Source organism: Malurus melanocephalus, unplaced genomic scaffold, assembly GCF_030028575.1.
Source record: "Malurus melanocephalus ecotype Western Australia unplaced genomic scaffold, MMel_1.1 scaffold_15, whole genome shotgun sequence".
NCBI lineage: Eukaryota > Metazoa > Chordata > Aves > Passeriformes > Maluridae > Malurus > Malurus melanocephalus.
In genome coordinates, this window is record NW_026623247.1 from 3027806 (window position 1) to 3049930 (window position 22125).

The 22125-nt window shown below is 35.9% G+C and overlaps 1 protein-coding gene across 2 annotated transcripts in view; it reads right to left on the reverse strand.

The window, feature by feature from the left end:
* Window positions 1-13000: 13000 nt before the first annotated feature.
* AUH (AU RNA binding methylglutaconyl-CoA hydratase) overlaps window positions 13001-22125 on the reverse strand; it is a 104849-nt gene continuing 95724 nt past the window's right edge. For both annotated transcript variants that reach the window (XM_057385022.1, XM_057385012.1), the window contains 4 exons: window positions 18434-18621; window positions 17102-17152; window positions 15344-15391; window positions 13001-14503 (listed from right to left, as the gene is read on the reverse strand). In XM_057385022.1, coding sequence (XP_057241005.1) covers window positions 14426-14503; window positions 15344-15391; window positions 17102-17152; window positions 18434-18621 — 365 coding nt within the window. In that variant the 3' untranslated portion in view covers window positions 13001-14425. The remainder of the gene's footprint in view (window positions 14504-15343; window positions 15392-17101; window positions 17153-18433; window positions 18622-22125) is intronic.

The window sequence follows — 22125 nt, forward strand, 5'->3', positions numbered from 1 at the left end:
TTCCTCAGCTTTCAAATCAGCTTGAGGAGAAAGATGTAGAAACTCGCCAAATGTTCATATTTGCAAAGCAAATCCTACTGCCAAGAACATCATAATGTTTGTTTAGTGATTTCGTCTACTCCTTTAAGATCATCATTGGGTTAAAGTGATATGAATGACAACACTGGCCTAAGAACAGTTTCAAGCTTCATCTTCCTCTTTTTTTAATTCCAACACAGTGGCTGACTGCATAACCAAAGTTTATCTCAAAATCATCACAGAATATGTGACTTTGCCTAGGGACGTTAACCCTCAGTGGAGTTAAGCATCAGATTGCTGGTTGCCTCAGAACAAGCATCACAGTAAATCACACACCTCTCATGGCAACATCGGGCATTTTTTCACACTTTCCATCATCCCACAGATTCTCTCATCTCAGGATTGTGGGATAGCAAATCTGTGTAGGAAAGGTAGGCTTTTAATAGTCACCAAAGAAGTGTGAGGAAAAAATGAATCTGTTACTGCAGGGAACGACAACAGAAATATCAATGTTTGGGAGATAAGGAAGATGGCAAGAAGGTTCAGGATCAGTCTTAGAAAATAATACTGAGATAATGAGAATTGTGGTCAAAAAGYGTCAGACAAGGTTAAAAGATAGAGAAGCATTTTGTTAATACACAATTTTACTAGTTCACCACTCTAAAATTAGACTATTTCCATGTGGTTTCCTTTTTCCTCTCTAACTCAGTCTGTCCCACCCAGTCCTAGGATTCTGGGCAGGGCCAGATCCARGTCAGGCCACAGTGTGATTCCACCACATGAGCAAACACACAAATGTGCATGGCACCGATTACTGCACAATTATAAATCTGAWATACAGAGCAACAAGTGCCTATATATATGGCTATATCTATATGACACCAGAATATCTATATGCATGCCTTACCAGAAATGACCATTCTTTGAAATGGTCTGTAATCTACAGCACACTCTGCTGATGTCATGCATGTGCAATCTACCTGTCCTTGTAGCAAGCAGCATCAGGCTCCTGCAGGTGGGATCTCACATTACAATGTACACTCAGTGCTGGGCATTGTRAGATGGATCTGAGAGCTGAAGCCACAGGTCAGGGCAGAGCTCAGGATCTTCAGCACACAAGAGGTAGGTGCATTTTTCAGTACACTACAACAAAACCGGTCTCAGAGACTCCTCTCCCACCTTTCCTTTACATGACAGCTTCCATGCTCTAGAGCTTCTRTCCAGGAGCACTTCAGTCAGTTTGGTTTCCAGACTAATGGATTCTACATTGCAGCTGCCAACATTAGTGATAATATACCTAGAAAGAGACAGCTTCCAAACCAAACACTGCAAGTGAAGTTCAGAGATGTTGAAGGGGGTCTGCTATGGAGTGTATGCTGAACTCTGACAAGAAGTGCCACACTGCTTGCCTTAAGCATGTAACTTACGTATGAACAAAGACCAGACTACAGAGCCTAAGTTACCTCAGGTGTCAATGGAATGGACTTGATGCTGTCAGCAGGGATGATCTAGCACAATTACATCTATATGAGCAGCTCCAGATAGGAAGTGAGCATTCACAGCATTTAATTAGTAAAATAAAGTATTGATCTGGGGACTTACTGAGCTTGCCAATCTCAAATAAAATAAAAAGAATTCTCAATACTTCACAGGATTTGACTCTAAGGAGCTGTACCTCTGGTAGAAATGCTGACAGACAAAATATTTTGCACTGAGATCACTAAAATGAAATACCTACCTTAGAGAGCTGGTTTTGGTTCAGCTTTCTGCATCCATCATTTTAGAATATATTAATGTGCTACAGAGATAACAGATACCACATTCTTTTACCTGAACCTTTATATTTCATCCTTATGTCAAGAGTTATGCCAAAATCATCTAATACTGAAAATACTTCTGAAAATACTGTACTGTCAGTCTGTTGTTATGTCAATCACCTGGACGTGCACAGGGAGTCCAAAAGTCTTATTCCTTTCCCATTCAGTAATTTTGTCAAACCACACTTTTAGTACAAGAAATGTATTAAATTATAAGGCAAACATAATAGCCCTATTTGACTCAGATGCATTACCACTGTTTTTTTTTTTTCCTGCATGAATAACTGTCACTCTCATTTTCATTTTGGTAATTACAGAAAATGGGCTGATTTTTCATGTCTGTTCCAGCAGAGCTGATAATGTTGATTCCAGACTGATTCAGACTTTAAAGTCTAAGTCATGCAGTTGATCCACAACATTAACCGGAGTGCAGGTTTCATCAATTTGATAACGTGTCTTTATAATAACAGACGGTAATTTTTTGRTATGTAAAGCTTTAAATGGACTCTGTTAAAAACCACTTAAAATGCTTTCTTTAAAAAAACCCAACCAACCAACCAAACCAAAAACCACCAAAAACCTACAAAAATTGCTCCCCYCACAGTGCTCAGATACTTTAACCCAAAGAAATTGCTGACAGATTTGTTTTCAGCCCAGCAGAGTAAAGAGCTGACAACGTTTTTTTTTTTTTTTTGCTGGATATGGTAACTTAGGTCTATTTTTAGGGCTTTTTTTCTTTTTTTAAAGCACACCAAAATAGCAGTGGGATAAAAAAATCACCATCTGCTTCTAGAAATTAAATAATTCTCTGAAGAATAGATAATAGGCATAAAAAGCCTACCCCCAACTTTTCCATTTTTCACAGCAAGACTGAAAGTCACAATTACATATAGCTTGTAAATATTATTTATTTYATTAAACAATACTGCAGGGTCACAACACCCCCGTAAGTATTCAATATAACTATTTATCAGTTATCACCAGCATAAACTGTTCACATTCCAGTCATGAATGACTCATGGGCAAGTGCTATTGCTATTGCTTTTATGACTTAGAATAAAGCTGCTGATATATACATCCCAACAAAGACTCTCCCCATTTCTTTCTTTGATTTAAAGTGGGAATTATTCTAATTTGTAGGGACTTTTTTTAATGCACATCAGTGCTATTCTGCAATTATCATGTTAGCATTATTTGCAAATACATGTAAAGAAATCTGAGATTGTTTGCATCCAGCTAGTTTGGATCCTGCTAACAATGAATCACTATGTCAGTTCAAGATGGCTCAGGATCTGGACACTTGCTTGCTGGCTGAAGCCTGTCAGCAGTTTTCCCATCCTGAGCATTTGTGCTTCTGACAGCTCGAATGACTGACTGCTCCATATGACAAAACCTGGCCCCTATCTCCTATGCTCTACCCATGCATCAATACCTTAGAAAATAACATGGTATCCTTGCTACCCGTCAGTCCTCACCCTTGCATCTTCTGAGCCTTACACAATGTAAACTGACCTTGAAAGATGTGGAGAAGGAGGATCCATTAGTTTTCCATGAAAAGTGCTTTACTGAAGGAAAAAAGGCACATGCTAAAGTCCCTGTCCCACTTTCTTCCTGAAAAAAAACTTCTGCAACTTGGTCATTACACTYTCTGTGAGGGCTCCAGCCACAAACAGCACATACTCCAATGTTAGATGGCACACATCCCCTCTCCCCAGCAGGGAATACTGGGGAAGCTGGAGCAGGGATTATATGAAAGAATGGACAGAAGGTGGCAAAGGCCGAAGAGAAGGAGAATGCCAGYTTCTCTAGTATGTGTGCTGATGGGACAGTGTTCGCCAGTTCTGTGATTTCAGTAAAGATGACAAACTTTCAATTGCAGTCATTTCAGTTTAAAACATTTCCAGGTTTTGAACCACCAGAGGAGTGTTTATCTTTTTAGTATCATTTTCAAGAAAGCTAGTTTGGTTTGGGTTTTTTTCCCCATATTTAATTTAAAAAACAATGTATTTTTCAGAGATTGAGACTAAATCTTGTAAAACAAAAATAAGACAGTTCAAGATACTTCAAATAACACATAGGATGAACTATAAACAAACAAGTTAACAAAATGAAGGCATTTTGGAAGTAGTAATATCTCACAAGTACCATTTCTAATAGGTTAGTCTTATTGTACTTATTTTAAATTAAATTTCACAACAGCAATAGTTCAAAAAGGGAGTTGTCCATAATTCATATTTATACTTGGTGGATCAGAATTTTTGTGAAATTAACATTTAAAAGACCTGCTAATGACCACTAGAGCAGCAGTACTTAGAACTACTTTTTGACAAAAAGAGAACAGAAAAATCACAAAGAAACTCAGGCTTTGTTGGTATATCCCGCTTTGGCAGGACCAGGAATTCTTCAAAGTAATGTGCAAAAATCATCCATTTCTAGTAAATAATTAAGAAATATTTTATTTGTGAGGGAAATCTCTTCTTATATTTTTCTGAGTCAGTAGTCAGTAACTAGAAAGGAACTTTTCCAAGAAAGGGAAGAAAAAAGTAATCAAGGAAAGTGGTGGGTTTGAAAACTTTAGTGTTCCCTGGATATTTTCAAAGGGGACCCTCTTCAATGACAAACAGTTGCAGAAAAGAAGAAAAAAACTACTATGAATAGCCAAGATTCCTAGTGATCTCATTGGGAATTACACATTTATTTGGAAGGCATGAAAGGAGTAAGATTACAGAAGTAAGACCTGATCCAAATTCCATTATGCAAATGGAAAAAGAAAATTTTGTTGTCTTAAAAGGAAATTGAATTGAGCTTTTAGTTCCCAGTTAATGAGATACTAGAAAATGTTGAGAATTGCAGGGGAAATGATAAAGGAGCAATGCCATTTTGGGTTGGGTCATGTCTTTTCATATTAAATACTTATTTAGGTTGTGATTTAGTCAGATTTATCTTAAGACTCTCCCTCCTACTGACTACATCTATCTAAAGTGGCATTCAGATACAATGGAAATGGGGTATATCACAGATTCTAAATGTTTCATTAGAGTCTAGGGTGAGCAAAGAAATCTATTTAACCTGCACGGGATCCATTGTTTATTCCAGACAATTTATTCCTTTCTTCAATAGCATACAGTTATTGCTGGTTCTAATGGTATTGCTTGGTTTGAAGAAAACACTCCATAGATTAAATTCCTCTTTCTTTCACAGTCTGGATGCTTTCATGATTTGTTTGATTCCACTAAAGTTGCTTTTGTTAGTGCATGGAATCACCTAAATGAGTGTCAAGGCTGCAAAATTATCTCACAAATAGGCTCTCCCACCACTGCTGGGTAACACTTAGGCCAACAGGGCTCATASAGTGCACATATGTCCTAAAATCTGAACCAAACTCCAGGATAGAGGATTAACCTTTTATGCTGCAAGGCTCTCAAAACTCTCAGCTTTTGCTGGACCCAGAATAAGGTCAAGGCACTTGGCAACTGAGTTTGCACTGCAGGACTGTTCTAGCAGTCATATCACAGGCACGAGACATTTTGCTTCTTCTCTAAAGTTATAGGTACACATAGAGGACTACAAATAATGTGAATTTAAAGACAGAAACTGATCCAATTTGATCTGCTATTTTTCTTTAAAATTAATAAACTCAGGCAGTGTATAAACTATCCAGTCATATCCTGTAAAAGTTTAAACAGTGAAACCACAAGGGAAAATAAACTAACATCTCTTCCCTTTTTATCTTAAAAGTCTCTGAAATGAATTGGTTGCTAAAGAAACCTGATATAATTGTGACAGAGTGTTTTGAAACCCTTAGTGGAGTTCATCTGAAACCTCAGCATAACAAGTGGCCTCTTATCTGCRTACTATTCCAGGAAGAAATGCATGGCATTTCGTCATCACAGCTGAAAGACTAGCTGGCTCTGCACGTAGGCCAGGCGAGAATAAGAGCCCTCAGCTATAATGAGGGCATGCTGGTAGCTAATGCTTAGTCAGAGGCCATTTCCTTTAGCCTTTGCTACTGCTTGTAGGAGTTGGAATGCAGAAGGCAAAAACTAAAGTGAACATGTTGAAGGTCAATGTTTACCTTCTCTACTTTTTCTCAATGAAGATTATTTCTGAAGAAATGGCACACATGCATTAATGTGGTGGCATCCTAAACTGTCCCTCCCTATTACAAGGACTTTAAGCAGCTTTATTTAATGTGGCAGTTCATAAGCAGAATTACTTACGGGAGAGACAGAATCATAAAAATGCAGATGTCTTTTTTTTTTTTTTTTAAGTCTGACATTTAAAGGCAAATTAGTAAGTGGGAGTTTAATATAGTTATTTCTTTGTGAACACTGATCTTGAATTTTCAAGCAGGGAAATTGACTTTCTCCTTAATAAAGCTGTTGAAACATAGATAACTTGTAGCAATTACTTCAAACCAAGGATGAATCTTCATATGTGAGGGAATATGGTAACGAACATTTCTTTTTATAGGCTTTTCCTCTTCTGTACATCTTGAAGAGGATAATGTGAGTGAAGTACTGTCATGATGCTTTTTAACATAGGAATCTGCATAATTTGACCATGTAATGAATAATCAATAGAATATGAAAATGTTAAATGTGAATCTGTAGCAATGTTCAGGCTGTAAGTTTGCAAGACGCTTCATTTGGGACCACGTTTTGCTTTCTTACTCTGACTGCAGAAACATCAGCAATTTTTGTGAACTTAATGTGCTGTAACTATGCTGATTTAAGCATACAACTGCCTGTACTGTACTACGGAACACACTGTACTGAGTCATTTTACATACATGCAGTTGCTGGTCTAAATAAGGGCTAGATTAGACTTGTTCTGTTTAACTCACTGGCTGAACACTGAAAATAGTTGGCATAGATTTTTCTCAGGAAATTCAGACTTACACAAGCAGAGGAAAAACATTGCAAATGAGATGCTGCTGTGTGCAAAAATTCATCTTGGGTAAAACTTTAAACCCTAGAAATAAATCTTGTTTTCAGTTCTCACAAATAGGCTTTTCTATTCAACTCTGAAGGCTTAAAGCAGTTGTTAATCAAATACTGTACACAGCACTAAGCAGGAAAGTGTTCAGTTATTTCTGAAACACGTTATTTTGAGGCTATGTTTGAATCTTCCATATTTATGTGATGAGAGTTATGTCACAAAGTTAATCATTCCCAGGATGCTAACATTCGGGGTAATGAAAAACTTCTTGTGCAAGCAGTCATTAATCAGTGAGTCTAACATTGCATAATGCTTTCTGAAGCATGTGTTATGTGATCAGAGTACAAGGCTGCATAATACAGCAAAGTGTTTATGCCATATGCTGACCTTTTCTAAAGCAGAAATGGAGCCATGTGATGTGCYGCTCCTGCCAGCATTTGCTTATTGCCAATAATTAAGTTTGATGATATGAAGAAATACAAACTTGTATTGCTTTAGAGTTCTTAAAGGAAGAAGCTTTGAAGTTTTTGGCACCATAAAGCACAAAGATAGCCAACTTGGCTTGGAATCACTACCGTTGTCCATTAYAGGCACCGCCCATCAAAACTGGAATCAAGTGCCCTGCTCAAGTGGTTACTGGCATTTGTGTAAAGGAAAACATGTGCATCGTTACAGGACTGCTGTATTAACCAGAAGAGCATAAAGGTCACAGGAGCAAAGCAGCCAAAAGCATGCTTGGTACCTCAAATCTCAGAACATCACAGTAACATTTGATGTCCTTGTGCAATAGTGCTAGTAAGCAGCTATTACTTAATCTCCTACCACTATTACACAAAACTATACTTGCGAAATACTTCTGATAAATATGCTCTAATTATATGAAATAYAAAAACATGTATAGGGCAAAATGTTTTTGTAACTCTAAACACACATACCTGTGGACATGTGGTTTTAGTGAACTATTTAAAAAATGGAATCAATGCTTTAAAAGCTTCTATGAATAACCTCAAAAATATGTGCTGGAAGAAGACTGGACACCCGGACATATATTTGATGTAGCATGCATACACACACACACATCCACACAGAGAGTCCTGTACACAGCTACTCTGTGTCTGTTGGCAGAATCAGGCTACTGARCTGGAACAACCAGCTTCACACAACTTTTTAAGCACAGCCAACTGTAGCTATGCYACTATTGCTCCTACACCACCTCCCCTCTGACTTGCTAGTGTTTCCTTCTCCYTCAGTGATGACAGTCTTGACTACCTTGAGAGCTGGTACACACAGAGGAAGACAGTATCTGAAAGCATTATCACCTGTWACCAGCAAATCGGTTTTATCATGTGATCTACAATACATAACAATGGCTGAAAAATGATTCCTGATACTGATATCCCTTGCTTACATTGAGGAACTATTTTCAAGCTTAACTAAGAATCCTAAAGAGTRAAGCACACCAGAAGCACAGTCACAGAACTAAGACTATGTCTGTAGAGATGTCCTAGTCCAAAATTCATATTCTCAAAATTCCTGCTGAGATTTTGCATCAGAAAGTGCTGATGTTAGGGAGCAGCAATTAGAAAGTGCTGTTTTGAAGGCCTTTTGGGRTTCACATATTAAACCTTCCACACCTAAGGAGTCTGACACAATACACATCTTCATATTTAGCAGACAGGACCCCACTCAGTACAGAGGAGATATTGGGGATGAGAGGAAAAATGAACAGGACTCTATCTCTGCTACAGCATCTATTATAAAACCAGTGTGATACTTGCTGCAAGAGGGAACTTCAATTAGCCTTTACCTCTCTAAACTATTAGGTGGATGTCATTATCTTTACATCCCAATAAATTAACTTGTAGAATAAGTAATTAGAGAAATTTCATCATGAGCAACTTCAGAGAATCCAGTGAAGAGTCACTATCGTAGGAAAGTTAGGCTCAGGTCAATTAAGTGAAAAGAGAAACAGAAACTGAGTTGCTTTGSTGTTTCATGAGTTCTTCAATTACTGTGCAGTTACACAGATGGAAGGGCTGTAGCATATCCTCTTTAGTTCCTTAAAAAAAGGACTGATGTCAGATCAGATTTGTAAAATCCAAAATGAAGAAAGTGATTTCATTCCACCCAAAGYGGAAAAACCCCATGTCCATGCATTCATTTGTGAACTAGTAATGCAGGCAGAATCCATCTTGTTATGCTGTTTTTGTGGCTCCCACCTTCTTTCATGATAAAGACACTCCAGGAATCATGTTTGGAGGTCATTACCTCTACTATTCATTTGGGTACAGAACTCAGGTGCTGTAACCAATCAATACAGAAAGATCCACTTTGTGGAGCTGCTCATGGAGATACTAGAAATTACTGTGTTGAAATGAACTGTGACTTAAATATGCAGTCTGAACCCTCCCTAGAAAACCTCTTTCTTACACATCCTTTCAAGACCCACTGCTTCTTAGAACCATGCTGCCTGGCTCTCTTTTCCTTTCACCCCTACTTGGAAGGGGTGCCCAAAAGACAGTAACTACCAGACAACATGAACCMCATACCCTGAGTGGTCACTAGCTGGGGATACTCACATGCATTTACAGAAATACTTCTGCTTGGAAGACAACAGCCCCAGCAGTAAAGACTTATTACGTAAAAGACRGAGAGTCAAACTTTCCACAAGTTTGGAAATACAAGCATACTGTACTATTAACATTCATATGTCATGAAAACACAACCTTCACAACTCTATCTTTACAGTTATATTTTTTAACTTTGTCTTTCTAAGCTGCATGGAAGAGACACATTTTAAAAAAATTTGTACAACTGGCATCAGAATTTTTAACATACTAAAAAGAATTGAGCCAAAGATGATATCACAAAGTCCCTTATGCTTAAGGGAAAATGTTAAATCAATTAGCAGTTGCCAGAATAAAGAAGTAACAATTTGATGTATAAGTTCATTACAAAAATAACAAACTTTCCATGTTCTTCTGAAAGTGGTTATATTATGCAACAAGAAAACTGCACCATATTCTCAGCTCTTTAATGTTACAAAGGCTTTATTAGCATATGCTTGAGAAGTTATAATCAAAGGATARTACTCACTAGCCAGAACTTTGAAGAGTTTATAAACATGCATGTGAAGACTCTGCCTTAGAGGGTTAATGTACTATTTTGAACTCAAGTATTGCAATAGAAGTTAGCTTTGACACAGAATGTTCACACCCTCTGTAATAAATTCTTTTAACATACTTTATATTTCTTCCCAKGTGAATGTGTGTCCTTGGAAGAGTTATCTACTAGATAAAAGCTGAAGATGAAATCTAAGTCTAGACTTATTTAAAGGGGGTAGACACTGATCTTATAATCTGTGACAGTGGCTGATTAATGAGCTGCTCATGATTGCTGCAGGCCTTTCCAAACTGCAGGAACAAATGATATTATAGGACTGGGAGGAATGTGCTATGTGGATGCCACACCTTTGTTGAAACTTAAGAACTCACTTTGACTCCTGCTACATTTATTCTAGCCTTGAACTACCATATGTACACAACCAGATATATGGTAATATACGTGCATCCCCTCACAGATTGCCTGGTGCTTCCACAGCAGAGTTTCTGTGATACAGACCTCATGGTAAGTACGGCCAAGCGTAGCAGTCATGGTATGTGCTGCGTGGGGTACACTGTTTTAATGGTTGTGCTCTTGCAAAAACAAATTCAAAACTTCCTGAAGCAGAACAGTAGTATCGCATCCTGAGGGATTGATTTATCTTTCCTCACAGTCTGGCATAGGCACATACATAGGCACATACAGATACATATACATGCATTTGACATGCCAGTATACACACACATATATTACAAACATAACAAACGCATTGTGTAAACACTGCACATTCTGCATAACGACAGAAACTTCTATGCAACTCTATTCCAAGGCTGAAACAAAACATGAATTTAAATCCATAATAAAAGAGGTATATTACTTAATCTTTAGTAATAACATGGTAATTTCAGATTAAATCTTTCAGACATTTCAGGAAATTTTTTTAAACTCCACTAACTTTCCTTATAAAATACCAATGTTCTTTAAGAGAAAGCAACCCATACAAATTCTTTAAYGTGTTCCCTTCACACTCATGTCTGWGACTTGGAGGAAAGAAAAGCCAACAGAAAAAAATAGGCACAAACAGAAAAACTAGTCACTGTAATCCCACAAAGCCCACAAGAGGAATTATATTACCTTTAGCTGAACAAACTCTTCTTTTGGTTTATCTTCTTGCAATTATTCTTTTTCTCATTTTAGGAGATAATTCTCTTTCTAAAAGTGTGCAGAAAAAGAACATCTTCACCACATCATCATGAACTTGATCGCATCTCAAATATACAGACTGTATCAGCCTCAGTAGAAAATAAAGCCCTACAGCTTTTCAGCACTGTTACTAGGTAAAAGAACAAGGCTGAAGTTCCACAAATGAGACATGAAAGCATATCTTGTTCAACGCACATCACACAAATGAAYAATGACTTTTTAAAAGCATTCTTAAAATTGTAAATAAATCTTGTCTCTAATCTCAGCCRACACCTTTTCTTGCATGAAAAAGAGTGAGTAAAAACTATGCAGTGGTAAATTAAGATTTTAACAACTCCTTTCACTTTGTATCTGTGAGTTGGGTTTGGGATGTGGAGTGACACAACTGCCAAAACCCTTTACTTTACTCTCTAAGTCTTCCAAAACYGGATCCCAAGCAGCATGATATTCTACTCTCTCCTGCGTTGATCTCTTCAACAAATGTGACTATGATTAAATGCCTCAAAGAGCAAAGACTGATTAAAATATGAAACAGCTGAGTATGATATATCTGATGTTTACTTTTCTGAAAGCAGATGGTTAAAAGCAGGTCTAGAAAAGCACTGATATAAATCTTGATGCTCATATCAGAGGAYTAGGACTAATTTCACATTGACAGAATTTCGACAATAATTGGGCAGCAATGACTCTGCAAATGTCATAAAAAGATTCCACAGAAAGCATCTCCAAGAGCACTTAACTCTATCATTACATAATCTTAGAATAAGTAAAAGACAACTGTTTTTCATTATAGTTGAGCTACTCAAAAGCACCGAGCCGACAAAAGGCATGCAGACAATCATGAAAACTTTATCTAGAAATGTAGYAAAACTATTAACAATGTCAGTTGCTTCAGTAATGTTGAAAATACAAATGGTTTGACAGATTAAAGGCTAAAATTGTATGTCTTAAGTAAAGCCACACATTAATTTCTGCACGAAAATAACAATTTTTAGGCAATTTACTAAATTGAACTTACAAACATCAATAAGTTACCAGCTGAAGGTAGTGGACCGACCTGTGTTACAGCTTTTCAATATCCAACTCAGTGAAGTGCAGAAGAACTCACTATTCACTTGAGCTCAGCAGGAGAAAAAGCTGCTTATGTGCAGGGACCATGAGATAACTGTCAGAAAACCAGTGGGGTCCAGGGCTCATTCACCCATGAAGTATTGTAGAGAAAAGCACAACTTTACCAGGAACTGAAAGAGTTGAGCGTAAGTGCCTGAAGGAGGATTTGCCAGATCATACCTTTCAAAAGGAAAAGTCAGCCTTAATATTAACATTTCTGTTATAAATAACTCTCTTGTGGAAGCAGAGTTCTAATATTGCTATTAATCATGAGCACTGCAGCCATCATAACACGTCACTTAATAAACGAAACAGTAAGTGATTAACACATCTTTTGATAAAATATTGTTCCTCCAGAACTATTTCAACATCACTCTAAAATTCTTTTAAAAATTGTCTTACTGATACTCATTTTGTAATAATATTCAAATTGTTGACTTCAAAAAGGGAATGAAAATTGCTAAGATATGACACTATCTTCTGCTGAGAAAAGGAATAGAGACCACTGTGACAGCAAAATTATCTTCTGATCAAAACTACTAGCTAAAGGCACAAATTCACAGTCTTAGGCCACAGTATTTAAAGTATTCGATGTTTTCAAACAGAAATTCACAGAACGTACTTAATCAGTGCTTGGTAGAAAAAGAGGCAGTTCAATAACCAGACTGTATATCAAAGTTATGAAACACAAACCCGTCAGCATACTTAATATTTTTTTCCTATTAACATAATTATTTCCTAGTCAGTAAAAATGAAAATGACATGTTAGCATTTCAAAAACATGAGAAAATGACCCTCTAGGCTCTATATGACTATCAAAACAAGTACCAGTACTTTATTTGCAAATTATTGTGCAAGAAATTATCGACTCAGCAGGTCTACCAGTCAACAAAGTGTGAGCTCTACCAGTTATAATCAATTTACATGTAATGATATGTCTAAATATAAATTTAAATGAGTTCTTGTCATTTCATGTTGATGAGCTGCTTTATCATCATAGACATGGACAGTGACCATAGCTAATGTAGCAGAAACAGCAAACCATGCACAAGTTTCATGAGCCAATGGTAACCCAGCACGAATAAATTTGTTTTCATTTAAAAAACCAGCCTTGGATTGCTAAGCCATGTTTATTTTCCAGTCAAATTACCAAAAATACTTTCTACGCGGTTATTTCCAGGCATTTCCTGTAAATCCCATGTCCGCTGCAAATACACAGTATGAATCACAAGAGTTTTCTTACCTTGAAATCTACTGCTTTTTTCTTTAAATGTATGAAAAGAACTCTGAGGCCACCACAAAATAAAGAACCTTTCAATATCATCCCCATTGTATATAAATATACATCCATAAAACTTGCAAAATGAGTATTTTGGAGATTTAGATGATTTTAAGTTTTATAAGAGCACATTAGTCACGTCCCTGCACAACCATCTTTAATACAATCATCAAAAATTTAAAATAACTGGGGCAGGTGAAATAAAGTTCCTTCACAGCTGACAGTACTGATGAGATGGTATTTTGGAAAAATGCAAGACAAAAACAGATTCAATATACAAGAATGCATAAATAAAGGCTGGCCTCAAAAATGTCTTCATTTACTACAATTAAATTAATATAATGGCAACAACTTTATCAAAAGGACACCATTAAGTGCTAAAGTCAATTTCATTTCGCTTAGAATACTGTAAGTAAGATAAACAAAGCTTAACATTTTCTAAATTATAATCCTTTTCCTTTCCCCTAGATTCATTAATAATATAGATATTCCARTAGAATACGCAAATATAATTTTTACTGATATATAGAATTATTTAAATGCATATTTGGTGCCATTTTTTTGGTGTTCAGTAGTTGCTTCTGTTTTGATAAAATGATACAGCAGATTTACGCTTTACATCACAGATACATTTTGTCTATTTTGTAAAGACTTCACAGAGCTTCTTCAATTGTGAAATGGTATGTTTCATACATGTGAAATTTTAAAAATACTGCAAAAACCTGTGACTTTGCCAATACACAGATCAACCATCAGGAACTGTAATGAGCATGAGCTGACACACATTTCTATCTGCGCTTCATACAAGTATGGATACATTCAAAATACTGTAACATCTTTATGATTTGCTGTTACTTTGGTGATTGTGATATTCCAGGCGTGGATGCAAAGTGCACCTTAATGGTCCTCATAGAAATACTTTTATCCCCCTGTATTTTAAAGGCATCAGATTCTTTTATTCTCCCTTGTAGCGAGGAGGTCTCTTCTCCTTAAATGCAAGAAGGCCTTCAATTCTATCTTTTGTCGGAATAGTCTGCAATGAGCAGAACAACAACTCATTATTGACAACGTAAGTAATACCAAGAAAAATATTTTCATACAAATCATAGTTCTTCAATGCATCCAAGATGCAACATATAATAAAACAGAAAAATTAAAATTATCTAGTCAGATATAGGAATGTATCAGACACTTCAAGGGCATGACATAAGGTTAATAAACAATTTGGGTGGAAAAGGAGTACCTTTTTTTCCAAACAGATGAGAGTAAAATTTTCCTCGGTTTTGTTTTTGAGGTTTTTTGGGGCAGGGATGTTTAGGGATTTGAGTTTGTTGGGTATTTTTTTTGTTGGATTCGTTTTGGGGAGGGGAGAAGATTATTAATCTGATTATCACATCTTGAATAAGMATATAATGCCAATGCTTCTATTTCCATCATAAAATCTTGTCTCAAAGTCCGAGAACATACAATCTCAAACACGTCATTCCCATGCTTCACTGGCAAAGAGGTTTGKCTCCATTTTTTATTTGTTAGCACATATGCCATTAGTGGCACATATTAGTGAAGTGTTCTTTGTGTTATTTCATGTTAAACCCAAACAAAGCTAAAACAAGGCAGTTCTTGGATGGCAGTATATGACTGGCTACGTGCATGGGCTGGTAGTGTTTCACTACTTTTACCCTGGTCCCGAGTAACACTTCCTTCCTTAAATTCCTTACAAAATCAGAACAAGTAGATAGAAGGCTTAAATAAAATGCCAAAAAGTTTGCAGAAGAAATCATGGAGGCAACTCCTAATTGAATTTCTTTATGCTTCATGACAGGCACCAACAAAGCCTGTTTTCTGCTTTGTTCATGTAACCATATCTACATACCTGAGCATAACATGCTTCTTCAATTGCTAAACCTGTTACTAAGTCGACCTGAGGAAAAGAACATAATGGTTTTTAAAAGAATTTTAAAAAATTTATTATACATTATTTTCTCAAAGCTAACGTAAATACTGTGTTTCTGTATTCCACATACTAAAACACTCCTGCAAAGTTCTTCCACACTACTTTAACATAGCAATGCTATCCTGACACRTGGTGAGAATGTTAGTATTTCTGTAACAGAATCCAGATTTTGTAATACAACTAGTACACAATATACTCAAAAATGTCTGTTCTTTACTATGAATTATCTGGTTAGGTAAAAGCCATTAGCTACCTGCACACTTATAATAATTTCATTTACTACAGGGGAAAAGATGCACAAATGATTACTTAAATTTTTTTTCTGAAACAATATATCTTCAAAGCATCACATAAGAACAGGACACCATGCCACAAAATAAACACAAATTCAAGTTTAAAAGGATTTAAAATAGAAAAAAAAGAGTCAAATCGCTATCCTGCATCATCATAACCTACTTCTAATACATTTTGTTTCTTTGTAGCTATCCTGAATAGTTGAAAAGCCTGAATTTTGCCTTCACTATTTCTCTAGCTGTCTTAAACTCCAGATGCTGCATAATTCACTAGCTCTGCAGCTGACCACTGGAAGGACTATGGCTATGCAACACAAGCAGTTTTCAGGGGGAAATAAGCTATTAGATAAGTTATCAAAGGAAGCCATGAAATCTGTGCCACAGAAGTTTTGTAACAATAGTTTGGATGACCATTTGGCTTGACTGGTTTTGATGCAGTAGATCTTGTCTTGGGCCTCCAGAGTGAACTAGAGATGACCATTCATCATCAGTCCATCTAACCCTAACATCCCTAATTCTATAAACATAATTATTTTGACCTTTCAATCCATTATATCTGGTAGCCAGATAACTTAGCTTGTAGCATTTTGAACCTTGGGTATCAAAATAGATCTTGAATTTCACTATTAATTGTTGTGGAAACCTAACRAACATACTCCTTGTGCAATGGCATCTGAGTTTAGTTCTCAGTTACATCACTTGTTGCTTTGGGACTTTTAAGAGAAAACAATTGTTCTCAAATKCATCTTCTTGGATTCAGATGTTGCAGATGGTGTGATCCCCTTTCTCTTGTACCAGATTGAGCTACAAGGTGTCCTGTGCAGAGCCTAACTTTAAACATGAATAGGCCTGCTGAAGTCAGCAGGAGGATCTGTACACCTGAAGTAAAACATATATCCAGACAGGATTTTAATGAGCTTTAGAGGTAGTTTACAAACTGGAGTGGCAATCAGAGTCAAACATGAAATCAGGCTCCAAATACAATTTTAACACTAACCACTATTAAACTATTAAAAATAAATAATATGCCCTTCAGCCTTTAACTAGTTACTAAACACTGAGAGCTTGACAGACTTGACAGAGCATGACTTTGACCATTTTTCCCACCTGGGATTTGAAACACAATTTGCTCATAATAGTTTATGTTTACACTCTACTATTAATAATTAGCAGAGTGCACGACTCCTGAAGTTACTAAGCCTTGTTACAGAAATCAGCATCTCAGGAGTCTGAGACATAAAAAAATTGCATTTCATTCTTCAGAAAGTTTTGACCAAATAGTCTTCAAAAGACTACACAGTGAGAAACTAAAAACAGTTCTAGGAAAAAAAAATGTTGCTACCCTGAATTCTGTCCTACTCTTGTGGAAAGTAAAAATTCTTACCTCCATTCCCTGATTGATAGCCAGTTTTGCAACTCTCATTGCTACTGGTCCCTAAAATGAAGGAAAAATTTTATTCACGTATCATCAAAAATGACAAGATTTGTAGCTGAAGAGTCTACACATCAGTGTTCCTACACTGGGACCATCTAGACTTTGGACTTTCATTCCACTTACAGTACATAAGTCAGATATCTTAGATTTTATCACTGTAACAGACATTTAATTCCAAACTSATAGTCCAAACAGTGAGAAAAAGAAGCATACTATTTTCAAAATAACCTAATTATTGTATTTGTTCAATGTTTCAAAGGCRTTGAGAATGTCCACATTTGTGAAGCTTCATCAATTCCCTGCAAAGCAAGGCTGAGAATGGCCACCTTAAGATACCTCATTATAGGTATTTTCAAGGTCAACCCTATGTCCCTAGTATCATGCAATGCAGACACATGAAAACTTGTGACCATGAAATAAAATTAATTGATGCAAGCTTCAAACCTACAGTATGCTATTGCAAAGCCTGCACTGGTCAAGGGATGACACTTCAGCAAGTGACTGAGGTCCCAGTGAGCAGAGCAATKCCCACACTCGCCTCCAATGTGCTGCAGAAAAGCAAGACACATCTGGGAATCGTCTCAGTCCTGTGCCTATCCATCAGCATCAACTTCTGGATGTTCAGGCCTGCTGGTTTGGGAAAAGCCAAACACTTGAGAGCCAGTTTCAAAAAGAAGCTGTAACCATAAATCAACCTTCCAGAATGCCTGTATATWGAAATTTTTACTGTACTTTTAATTTTTTATCTTTCCATCACGATGTTCAAGATACAAATAGCCACCTTTAAGTGCTGTATCTAAGCTACAACATTTTACATTTTCAATGAAAAAAATTAGCTGTTACACCTGTGATCCCATAWAGTGTTTCACTAATTACTTCTTTCTTCTGCCTCCTATAAATTTTTTACCTGAGACTTTTTGCCTCTCTTCTGAAGTGTTCAACAGCAACAAAATAGCCAAAATAGCCTATTAAGATAATTGTTATACTAAAAAATAAAACATGCACACTACTTTTTTCTTGTTTAAAAGTTGAAAGCTAGAACACATAATGAAAACAGACCAATCATGATGAGATGAACATTGACGGAGGTTTTTTCTTCACTGTGAAATAATTACCAAATAACACCATTCAATACAAGAGAGAAAACTTCTTCTTGCTTACCACATAACTAAAATGGCTTTTTAATAGGCAACACTACAGTTCTCTTTAATAAAGCTGTTTCTTTTTCACTCTTAGTATTTGGTAAACATGAAAAACCAAAATCAAAATAATTTGTTATACCTGAGGTAAGAATTCTCTCGCCAGAGCTAACGCTCTTCTGTATGCAGCATCCCCTGCTTCATTCTGTTCTACCACATGGCTGATCAATCCTATTGATTTTGCTTCCTCACCATCTACAATGCGTGCAGAGAAGATTAGTTCTTTTGCCAATGACACTCCAATTGTGCGAGGTAATCTCTGTGTCCCCCCTAGAGTTTATAAAAAGAGAAAACGCAACTATTAGTTTCCCAYGTATCTGTATCACAAATGTAGGTGCCTTGTTCATTTTAAGCATTTTCATTTTAAATTTCATAAACAATTAAATGAACATACAGAAATTCAATTAGTACAAGGTAATATTAAATACATTCTTCAGTTTTCAAACTACATCTAAATTGCAATCAATTGCCCTGTTTCTTAGAAAGACATGGAAATAACTGAGAACAGGTACTATTAATAGAGATTGTGTTCTATTACAGACAAGTTACCTTACTCATATTGGCCAAAAGCTGAACAAAAACTACTTGACAGTAATTAACATATCCRAAACCTCTTCTTCTCTTTAACACTCTGTATTTTTATTATATAAATCACCACTTTCAAAAAACTATACTTAAAAAGAATATATACCTTAACAACACTGTAGTCCACTCTAAAATTTGCACCTTAGGGACATATTTATACATAAACTAAACTAAAACCACTACCAGACAAGGTCTCTAAGAAGCCATGGTTTTGCCTCTTCTTACTCCCATATTATTGTTGCAACCTCAAAGCATGATTACAAAAACCAGCGAAGAACAATGGTAGGTGCAGATCAGCAGAAAGGCATTTAGCTTTATAACAATTAACTGTTCTTAGCACATTAAAAACTCCCTTAACTTTCCAGCATTTTCAGAAGGTCAGTAAGTGGTAACTACATTAATCAGACACGTGAAGATTGCTTAGCTGGACTAACAACTTTTCAGAACTAATAAACAAYGAGAACGTGGGAATAATCCTTATCAAAATGGGAGATGCGGATCTGTAGCATGAATTTTATCCAGGAGAAATTTTGATCGCAAGGTCTACCATTTTGACACGGATCTGAAATAAATACTCTATTTATACAAACAGTCTGTAAGCAAAGATTTCTTTCTAAATAGTTATTTCTGCAAGAATATGCTAATATATTAAAATATAAATATTTGTATATATGCAAGAGGAATATTTATAGGATGTGGATTTGTTCAAAGTGAGATGGAGTAATACTGTGCAGATGTGTGTTCAACTAAAAAAATATATTAATTTTTACTACATAATGGTGGACTAAGCCACCACTATTTTATTGCAACCATTCAGTTATCTTACCGATGTTTCCTGAAAATACTTTCAATACATTTCTGATATAAAGAAACTGACTGGAAACAAATTTAGAGTTTTAGTGATTTAATGATTCAGCTTTCAATTACCATTTTTTTCTGAATCATGAGCTTCATTACTACTATATTCCTTTCCACAAAAACARATCTGCCTTTGAACACCTCACATAATACAAAATTGCAGAAGGTTTGGAGGATTTATAACTTAKGCCTTTCTGGAATATTAGAAGATGATGATCTATAACAAAAACTGAGATAGATATATTTCCAGACAAAAACTCAAGGAATTAAAAAAACCATAACAATTAAAGTAAGATTTGTAGAACAAATATATTAGTAAATACAAATAATGGGATATTCTCTATGTTCCTACCATACTTGAGAGGACTTTAGCAAAACTGTCCTAGTGGTCAATGTCAACAGGCAACAGCAAGAGGAATTCCTATTCAATAAATTCTGCTAATTCTGCTATTTTTCTAMAGCTAAGCCTGCGGTAGTGCTAGGGGCAAAGTTTTGCTAACAGCACAATTTACAGACAGTTTTATGAAAGGGGCAGGGGATGCACATACRCTAAAATAACCCTGCACCAGAACCCAAAAAAACACTACAAACCTTGAAGTATAAGCCTTTTCTTCAGCCTTGGCTTGCCTTACTGGTGACATTCATGGAGAATGACTAAAGCTGTATCTATCAAATTTATACCAGATCCACATGCCAGAAAAATGTGAGCCATGTTTTCAAGAAACTCGCTGCTTCTCATACTGAGCTGTACCACCACCGCCATCATCACAAACAATTATTGGCTTTTTTATTTAAATACTGAACATATTTTGATTTCCCATCCAAAAAAGCTGTCACACTCCAATCAACATCTATTCTTATACAYATTTTAAGTACACATTGGAACATAGCAAAAGTCTACCTTATTCTCCTTAAGAATATTTTAGTCACAAATTATTCCTTTCACCACAGCTATGGAATCTAGAAAGGCATCCAGTTTGGCCTTTGATTAAAGAAAACTATTTGTCCAAATCTTAAGACCATAAACCATATGAGGCTCAATTTACTGACTCAGCATATTCTGCTTCTTTCTTGCACGTATTCCTAGTACTTTTCTTTACTTAGTTATCTGCCCCTTCCTTTAATGTTTTATCTCTTCTATTACTGCTTTACCAGGAAACACTGAAAACAAAATTTCATTGAGCAACAATATTTCATAACTTTGACCAAACAATAGATATGTTTGAGCATGAAATAGTGTTTATAGATTAAAAAAAACTGTTCTTGCCAGTGTCTTACACAATAATGATTAAAGAGCAAAAAAAAGCAGACTATAGTTGTTTGGCTGCCTCCTACACTGAAAAGCCATTAAGCAGAGGAGCATACTCTTTGATTAATATTCACAGAACAGAAGCCAACAGTTCACAGCATCAATCACATACATTCAGAAGTAGGGATATATGCACACAGTAAAGCTGCAAGACCAAATTAATCAAATGCAAACAAGACACTAAAATACATCCAACACACTAAAGTTGCATCCATTTATGATGAAAAGACACAGTACGCCGTAGATAGATGTTCTGTTTTGGTAATACACAAAGAACACATAATGCCTGCCAACTACAATCAGAGCCAAAGGAAGTAACACCCAGTCTTCAAAGACATTACTTAACCAAGGCATTTTATCTAAATGTAGTGCAGAATTTGATGGGAAATAGTTGTTTCATCTTCACAAATGTAATGACATGTTACTTCAAGGACTAGTGATCTGGTATTACTCATTGTGTTGATAAAAGTATTTAACATACAGTTGCAATGTTAATGTGTTCTTACCTGAAATGGTATATATGTTGTAATAACTGTAAATAGTATTTCTAGATTACACTAGTTCATGTTTAAAGTGTTTACTGTGAAAAGACACAGTAAGCAAAAGACTGCTAATTTCTGGTACAAAAAAGTACTTTTTCTGATTTAACAAACAGTTGATCTTGTATGAATATTTATTTAGTGTCAGTAATTCATCAATTACAAAATACATACACAAGTGGTTTGAATTAAGGGAATTACGTGATAAATGCCCAAGAGTATATACAACAAGATGAAGCAACTAGCTTACTGGAAATAGATTCATCATTCTGGCAGAGAATATCTACAGTCAGTAGTTTCTCACAGCTGACAGCACTGTCAAAACATATCGGAAAAAATCATGTTCTCACAAAAAAATTCCAAACTTTAACTCAGTAATAATCCTGTTTATTAAGTCAAATAAAAACCAGTCTCGTATCATATCCTATCATACTGTGCTGTACCCTATCCTATCCTATCCTATCCTATCCTATCCTATCCTAT